The sequence below is a fragment of the Ctenopharyngodon idella genome, chromosome 10 (assembly GCF_019924925.1).
Source record: "Ctenopharyngodon idella isolate HZGC_01 chromosome 10, HZGC01, whole genome shotgun sequence".
In the NCBI taxonomy this organism is placed as follows: domain Eukaryota; kingdom Metazoa; phylum Chordata; class Actinopteri; order Cypriniformes; family Xenocyprididae; genus Ctenopharyngodon; species Ctenopharyngodon idella.
Window position 1 is genome coordinate 710,001 of NC_067229.1, and position 9,330 is coordinate 719,330.

The following is a 9,330-nucleotide window of genomic DNA, read 5'->3' on the forward strand; positions in this document are numbered from 1 at the left end:
TGGCCAGCCTGGCCTTCTGGGACTTCATGGTCCTGTTCTTCTGCCTGCCTGTGGTGATCCTCAACGAGCTGACCAAGAGAAGACTGATGGGAGATCTGTCCTGCAGGATAGTGCCATATGTGGAGGTGTGTGAGACAGAAATCAATCAATTAATCAGTCTGATTATAATTATAACACACACACTAGCTCTCTGTCTAAACAAAAAAGTGGTATATGTGTCATTCTACAGAATTGGTTCAAAGTCAGAGTTGGAAATGTCTTTGAAAAAATGTCGTTTTCCACAAATTTTGTATGTATGCAAATTGTATAATATCCAATATACACATTTCTAGTAATTGTGCAGTTAATTCTCATATTGTATTTTCAGAAAGTTCTGAAATATTTTTCCTTTCCCCAAATTTGTCACTACCGAAACACAATAATAAATAATTTAATAAGAAGGGTCACATTGATCTATTAAGATTTTGTTTACATCTACCTTGTAAATATATTTTTTTTGCTATTTTATTAAAAAAAGTTTTCACAGGTAAATCAATAACAATTACAATTTTAACAATATTTCAAGTGTAATTTATGAGATTTGTTGTATTTTGAATCCAATCTTTCTTTGTAAAAGTCATAAAGTTTATCAAACTGATTTCAAAGTGAAGGATTCATTAGTTTGAATAAACATTGAACCAAACACTATAATAACATCTTAGTTGATCATTCAATATACTTTATTTTTGACAAAACATCCCATGTTTCGGTCGTGACTGCACATTTACGGTAGTGACAGTAATGTGTTGGTAGTGACCACATCACATGACAGGATTTAACTCACATACTAAAACATATTAAAATACTGATGATTTGCATAACTGTACTAAAATTTTGTTTATTTCCCACAAATAAATTATTGTGTTCCCTTTTGTCACTACCAAAACAATGTTCTCCATACCGAAACAGTCACAACCGAAACATGTGGTGAAGTTTCGGTAGTGACAATTTTCAATACTTTTGAACCGCTCAAAGATGCTAATCAGCACATGGTCAGCTAGCACAGTTCTGAACACATAAAAACTAAAATTTTTGGAAAATTTAATGGAATAACACCCAAAAAAGTTTGCTTAATTGCAGAAAAAGGTGTTTGTTAGTGACGTTCCTTAAAGTTCCACACAGATTTTCAGACTTCTGAACACATTTAACTCAGAATGATGGACCTATCTACTGTGAAAGAGAGGGATGAGAGGGAGAGACACAGGAATATTTCCAGAAGTGTGTTAAAATCTCAGACAATGGACTCAAACACACACTGTTTCGGTAGTGACATGAACATGAGGGACACATTTTTTTACATAAAGTTCCATGATTTAAATTAAAATATAAAATAAATAATTTTTAACTTCACTTTTTAAAAAAATAAATTTTGACGCCCCAATATATGAAAACATGGTAATACCACATAATTTCACTTGAGTGAACAGACGCGTTAACTTTCTCTTGTTTTGCCCTTAACAAACCGTCGTCAGTCACAGTGGGTGTGTGTCATTGTGTGGCAGTTTCTTGAGTTTATTTTCCAGCCTCCTCTTTGAAGCACCAGCTCTCCAGATTGTCATGTAAATGAGATCTCCGGGTAATTAGCGGCACTAATTGGGTCCATTAGCGTGTTGAATGAGTGTTTTGAGTGTGTTTAAGGGCAGGATTGTCTGTTTGCGTGTCTGTTGACCCACTTCTGCAGCCCTAAAACATTTCACATGACAGGGAATTAACATATTAGATGAGATGCAAATCGACTCAATATTCTGTATGACTTGGGAAAATCAAATCTTATTTTTATCACCCTTGCTGACATCATGTATTTTTGATCGCATAAAATGGTAAAATCATGCTACTTTAATATATGCATACCATAGTACTGAATGATTGCATATGCATATACCATGGCACTTATATGGGTGTCCAAGGTACTTCAAAGAATACCATGGTACTAAAATAGCATATATCCAGAATTGTGGTTTACCATAATATGTGTCAAAAAACATTGTACATGTGCAAAAAACATGGTTTTACCATGGTGGTATGGTGGTTCAAAAACAAGGCATGAATCTGGTAGATGTCCAAAAACATTTTTACCATGGTGCATGTCCAAAAACATAGTATCACCATTGTACATGTTCAAAAAACATAGTTTTACCATGGTACATGTTCAAAAACATGGTATGACCATGGTACTTGTCCAAAAAAAAAACATGTTTTTACCATGGTACATGTCCAGAAACATGGTATGACCATGGTACATGCCCCCCAAAAAAGTTTTACCATGACATGTGTCCAAAAACATAGTATCACCATTGGACATGTTCAAAAAACATGGTTTGACCATGGTACATGTCCAAAAAAAAAACAAAAAAAAAACAGTTTTACCATGATATGTGCCCAAAAACATAGTATCACCATTGTATATGTCTAAAAGACATGTCATCACCATAGTATATGGAAAACAAGAACATAGATTTACCATGGTACATGTCCAAAAATATGGTATGAGCATGGTAGATGTAAAGAAAAAAAAACAAAAAAACATTCTTTTACCATGGTACATGTCCAAAAACATGGTATGACCATGGTACATGCCTTAAAAAAGTTTTACCATGATATGTGTCCAAAATTATGATTTTATGGTACCAGTCTAAAAATGTCTTTAAAAAAGTTTTACCATGTTATGGGTCAAAAAATGTAGTATTACCATGGTCAACTGCATTAATACCATGGAGGTCATGTGATTTTGTTGACGTGTGTTTGTTGACGTGTCTTTCAGGTGACGTCACTGGGCGTGACCACCTTCACTCTGTGCGCGCTCAGCATCGATCGCTTCCACGCAGTGACCAGCGTTCAGGCGCGGCCGCGGCAGGTCGAGTCCTGTCAGTCCATCCTGGCCAAGCTGTCGGTCATCTGGGTGGGATCTCTGGTCCTGGCCGCCCCGGAGCTGCTGATGTGGCGGCTGGAGCAGGAAGTGTCTCCGCGGACGGGTCTGCCGGTGGACTCGTGTAGCCAGCAGCCATCCGCGGCGCTGCCCGAGACGCTGTACTCGCTGGTGCTGACGTACCACCAGTCCAGAATGTGGTGGACCTTCGGGTGCTTCTTCTGCCTGCCACTGTTGTTCACAGGCGCATGTCAGCTGCTCACGCGGCACGTCGCTGATGAGAAACGGCCGTCCTCCGCGTCGTCCTCCGCGTCTTCGTCTCCGAAAAAGCAGCGACGAGAGCGTCAGCTGACCCGTACGGTGGTGGCGTTGGCGTCCATATACGCCGTGTGCAGTTTGCCGGAAAACGCCTGGAATATTGTGCTGGCGTATGCGGGCGTGGAGGTGGGCGTGGCCACGCGGGCTTTGCTGGCTCTGATTGGTCAGTTCCTGATGTTCGTGCGGGCGGGGGCAACGCCTGTCCTGCTGCTCTGCCTCTGTCGCGCTCTGGGCCAGGCGTTCATGGACTGCTGCTGCTGCTGCTGCGACGAGTGTCTGCCGGATCCCTCCTCGTCCTCCACGTCCTCGTCTTCCTCCACCAACGCCACGGCCGTCTCCTCGTCCCTGTCCTCGCCCGTCTCCGTCCAGGAGGACAAGCTGAAGATTGTGTCGGGAACGTCGCCCGTGGCGTTCTTTGATAAAGTCAAGGAAAGTCCACCCGAGCTGATCATCGGAACGCCATGTTGATCTTCAACGTTCTTCTGTTTTATAAAAACTGTGAATGAAATATCAACACTAACACTCTTAAAGGGACAGTTCACACGAAAATCATCATTCTGTTGTCATTTACTCGTTCCAAATATGTATGACTTTCTTCACAGTAGATGAACATGAAATAAATGCTTAAAAAATAACTGAACTATCCCGTTAAAACAGCTGTCACTCACCGCTAGATGAGGAGAGTTACACACAGGAAGTAGAGAAACCATTTCCTGTTTCTTCATTGACTACAGCCAATCAGAATCCAATGGAAGCTTGTTTCCGCCACTGAAAAAAAAAAAAAGGTAATTGTGACTTTATCTCACAGTTCTGACCTTTTTTTTTTTTTTTAGAATTGCGTGAAATAAACTCACAATTGCGAGATATACACTGAAAAAAGTTTATATCTCACAATTCTGACTTTATAACTCACAATTGTGAGAAAAAAAGTCAATAAAAAGTCACAATCTTTGAATTTTTTTATTCTGTGGCAGAAACAAACTTTTATAGATTCCTTATTACAGCTATTTGTAATAAATTATCCCTAGTTGATTAGTTAATTCAGTCTGTCAGTCCACTTTCTTTACTACAGACCTACATAAAAATTCTAACCGTTTCATTGTATTTTAATAACTAATGTTTTGTTTATGCATAAATATTATACTGCTGGATGGACATTTACGGCAAACTTGAAAACATTCTATTTTTATGCACTTAATTTGTATCTTTAAATTGTCTTGTGTTTTAGAAGTCAGTGTATAAGAATGAAAATGTGGGTTGGAAAACCTTTTCAGATCAACTTTTATAAGCTAAAGTTCACGGCTGTGGCCTTGGGAAAATGAAATTCTGTGTTTTAGTGTCTCACACATCAAAGACTGTCTGATTCTCTGCTGGAACTGACTGATCTGTGCCCGTAACTCTCAGCAGAGACAAATGACTCTGAACTATAAGAAAAGACTGTTTTTGCAACTTTAACACGTTAGAAATGATTATAATAGCAAATTGAACCGATGTTGCTGAACAGATTGTTAGCATCAAATCTTTTGTATTTCTTTTTGTACTTGGTTGCAGCCAATAAAAGTTTAAAAGAGTGTGAATATGTCGCATAAACCTTATGCAACATTCTCTGTTTTAAACGATTTATGTGTTTATCTGTTTGAATGAATCGCATGCACAGTTGAACTGCTGTCTCTTGGCTGCTCTGAAGAGATTTTCCTCCTACAGTAGATTCTCAGGAGGAGTCGTGGGGCCCATAAGGCCCGTATTGTTCCTGAGCCGCGGCCCCCGCGCTGAATATCAATAGCGGCCCCTGAGCGGTTGCTACGCGACTGTCACACGCCGGCTCTCGGCATTCAGACTCCAAACAGCAGCAGACCAGAAACAGACGCGACATTCTCCGTCTTTCTCTCGGCCCGGTTGCCATGGAGACGGGACGCTCGCGCTGATGTGGGTAACACAGAGGGGGCAAGAATGGGGTGACAAGTAATCCGGGGTAGATTAAACGCTCTGTGCTGCCATGAACCACACAGAATGAGGTCAAGAGTGTGTTTACACTTTCAGGGAAGTCGGCTTTCTGTCGCACATTTTTGGGGCACAATCTTTTAAGTTTGTCGTGTGGCGGTAACAAACGGGGCAACAGAATTTTCTGAAAATGTTTGCGCCATCAAATCAGATGATATTCAGGTAGCTCGATATAAACATGTCAACAGTCAACAGCAACTCTGAAAACTGGCCAAAGAAGAAACAGCTTTTGTGGAAAACATTTGTGTGTGTGTGTATTTTTTTTTTTTTTTAAAGAAACTACTAATTATAATTACTATTAATATATCAATATTAACAGGCCTATTATATAGCAATATTTTTTTTTTTTAAGTCGTCATGAAATCAGAACTGACCCTATTTATTTCGTTAGCACACATTATAAGTCTTGTAGTGAACAATTAATTCATGCAAGTTAATACACAGAGAAAAAAAATGTTTGTTGTGTTAATCTTTAGTCAAAATCTGAAAATTTGCTTCTGCTCTGGAATGGCGCTCCTTCTCTGATGATGTCAGTTTGATGGCTTGGGTTGAATATCCTTAACCACTCTCCTCCAACGGTCAGTCTGCTATGTGTGAAGAATGGAGATGAGGTGCACTAAAATAAAACCTCTATTCAATATTACGTTTGCCAGTCAGAAATGCCAAGTTGCTCCAGAAAATCAATCCAAAAAGGAGTCCATGCCTGCTTTTTTAAGTATCTACATAATGCATGTTACTTTACTTGTAACATCAAAAAATAATCTGATTACGTAATCCATGTTACTTGTAATGCTTTACTTGTTACATCAAAAAAGTAATCTGATTACGTAATGCACGTTACTTGTAAGGCGTTACTTGTTACATCAAAAAAGTAATCTGATTACGTAATGCACGTTACTTGTAAGGCGTTACTTGTTACATCAAAAAAGTAATCTGATTACGTAATGCACGTTACTTGTAAGGCATTACTTGTTACGTCAAAAAAGTAATCTGATTACGTAATGCACGTTACTTGTAAGGCGTTACTTGTTACATCAAAAAGTAATCTGATTACGTAATGCACGTTACTTGTAAGGCATTACTTGTTACGTCAAAAAAGTAATCTGATTACGTAATGCACGTTACTTGTAATGCTTTACTTGTTACGTCAAAAAAGTAATCTGATTACGTAATGCACGTTACTTGTAAGGCGTTACTTGTTACGTCAAAAAAGTAATCTGATTACGTAATGCACGTTACTTGTAATGCTTTACTTGTTACGTCAAAAAAGTAATCTGATTACATAACGCACGTTACTTGTAAGGCGTTACTTGTTACGTCAAAAAAGTAATCTGATTACATAACGCACGTTACTTGTAAGGCGTTACTTGTTACGTCAAAAAAGTAATCTGATTACATAACGCACGTTACTTGTAAGGCGTTACTTGTTACGTCAAAAAAGTAATCTGATTACGTAATGCACGTTACTTGTAAGGCGTTACTTGTTACATCAAAAAAGTAATCTGATTACGTAATGCACGTTACTTGTAAGGCGTTACTTGTTACGTCAAAAAAGTAATCTGATTACGTAATGCATGTTACTTGTAATGCTTTACTTGTTACGTCAAAAAAGTAATCTGATTACATAACGCACGTTACTTGTAAGGCTTTACTTGTTACGTCAAAAAAGTAATCTGATTACATAACGCACGTTACTTGTAAGGCGTTACTTGTTACGTCAAAAAAGTAATCTGATTACATAACGCACGTTACTTGTAAGGCGTTACTTGTTACGTCAAAAAAGTAATCTGATTACGTAATGCACGTTACTTGTAAGGCGTTACTTGTTACGTCAAAAAAGTAATCTGATTACGTAATGCATGTTACTTGTAATGCTTTACTTGTTACGTCAAAAAAGTAATCTGATTACATAACGCACGTTACTTGTAAGGCTTTACTTGTTACGTCAAAAAAGTAATCTGATTACGTAATGCACATTACTTAATGTGTTACTTGTCTTGTAATGCTTTACTCGTTACATTAAAAAAGTAATCTGATTACATAATGCATGTTACTTATGTGTTACTTTACTCATTACATCAAAAAGTAATCTTATGTAATGCACATTACTTGTAATGCGTTACTTTACACGGCTGATCACGTAATGCATGTTACTTGTAATGTGTTATTCCCAACACTACTCTTTTCAGATGAGATTTGAAAACACCGGATCACTAGTTTTTCAACAGACCGAAAACATCAATAAACAAATGTAGTTAATGTTATGTAATCAACGTGATATAGAGCAAAATGAAAATACAGATGCTGTTATATATTTTTGCACAAAATGTGAACATATCATAGGTAATTGTGAAAATGATGACCGAACTAACAAACACTACAGCTATTTTTAAACGAACAGATTTACCCAAATGAACTGTCCATGAAAGGAGGTTTTATCTGACTTCTGTGGACAGTTTTGTCCTTAAACGATAAACCCACACACTGTGGCTCACAGAGGGTGATTTTGTTGTCACAGATGTGAATTCATGAATGAAAATCAGCACAGAACTGCGCGACAGAGACGTCAAATATACTACTATTATTCAAATACACCTGTACTGTGTTGATACAGATGATTACCATATTAACATTAAGTAGAATTACAGTGTCCGAAAATAAAACGTATTTTTAATATGTCTGAGGTAAAAACACAGTAGGCCCTACTGTTGTGTAAGTGTAAGCAAATAAGTTCAGTGAAAGTCTCCTCAGAGACACTAGTGTGTTCATTATACATTCATTTAAGAGTTGTGTGTGTGTTTTGTGTGGGTCGACGGCTCTGAGACACTGTTTGTTTTGTTGAAATGAAGAAGATTGAAGCTCTGTGTGAGATCGCCGTGGAAACCCTCTCAGAGCCGCTCCAGATCACCGCGGGCTCGGCGGAACCGGTCGTCAGCAGCGCCGCGGGACTCGATAGACGTCCGTCCGTGGGAGCAGGAAGACCGCGGGGACCGCTGGCATGAGCCCGGTGGAATCCCGCCGTCCGGCCGGATCAGACCGGGTCAGACATCCGGCACGTCACGCTGTCACCCTCTCCATGACAACACTCTGACCTCTGACCTTCTCACATCCTACCAGCTGAATAACAAAACCAGACGGACCGGTCCAAAACCAACAGCAGCGGGGTCTGACGGGAATGAATGCGTTTAAACAAACCCCGTTAACTCACTTTAACCAACAGAAAGCCGATGCGTTTATGTACGTAAGAAAGCACATCCCTGGGAATATGTCAAAACATCATTCTAAAGACCTTTATAATCAAAATGTAATTTTATTGTGCTAAATTATGCTTTTGTGTGTATGTTATGCTCTTATATTTTAGCCGTGTGTCCCTAATGTTGCTGTTTGTTGTAAATATTTAATGTAAATAAAATAAAAAAAGAGCGCGAAACTCGCTGATGAGACGTTAGTGTGACCTGTGTTGTTGCTAGCGGCTGCTTGGAGGTTATATTGTGTAACTTAAGTCTGAAATCATTTAAGAAGATATTTTATTTAGGAACAAATTGACTGCCTTCTAATATAAAATGTAGGTTAATCAGTATGCTTTAATGAATCATTTTTATTGTTGACGTCACATCAATAAAGGTTCAGTTAGTCCTCAGAAAAAAACAGCTTACTGCACAGAAGAGATTTCGTCTCATTTAATGAGAAATATTTGTATTATATGTCTCTACTGACCTCTGCTGGTGACTTTGAAGACTCGCATACTGCACAGTATGTTACTGCAGTGCATACTTAAAAAAGGTCAGTTGAACACAATGCATTGTGGGATACAGTATGAGGTGTAGTGTACCTTTGTCAAATGCGGTAGATCATTAAGTAGAAACATAAAACATGCCACACATACTGCAGAATTACAGTATGTTAGTATGCTTTTCTTAATGCTAAAAATCAACAGCACCAAATTCCTTGTATGTTTTTACTTTCCTAATAAAGTTTCTAAAGTCTAAATGTTGTCCTTTATTAATCTTGTGAAGCACATTTTGTATCTAGTATCGTTAAATTAGACCCAAATTAAGATAAAATCAAACAACAAAATCTTGACTGAAAGAAGGAAGAAGCAGCGG

At 38.3% G+C, this 9,330-nt stretch overlaps 1 protein-coding gene across 1 annotated transcript in view; it reads left to right on the forward strand.

The window, feature by feature from the left end:
- Positions 1-4,800, forward strand: part of gpr37l1a (G protein-coupled receptor 37 like 1a) — a 5,609-nt gene extending 809 nt beyond the window's left edge. Inside the window, exons 1-2 of the mRNA XM_051908244.1 lie at positions 1-125; positions 2,801-4,800. The exon at positions 1-125 is cut by the window's left edge and continues 809 nt beyond it. Coding sequence (XP_051764204.1) covers positions 1-125; positions 2,801-3,691 — 1,016 coding nt within the window. The 3' untranslated portion in view covers positions 3,692-4,800. The remainder of the gene's footprint in view (positions 126-2,800) is intronic.
- Positions 4,801-9,330: the final 4,530 nt, after the last annotated feature.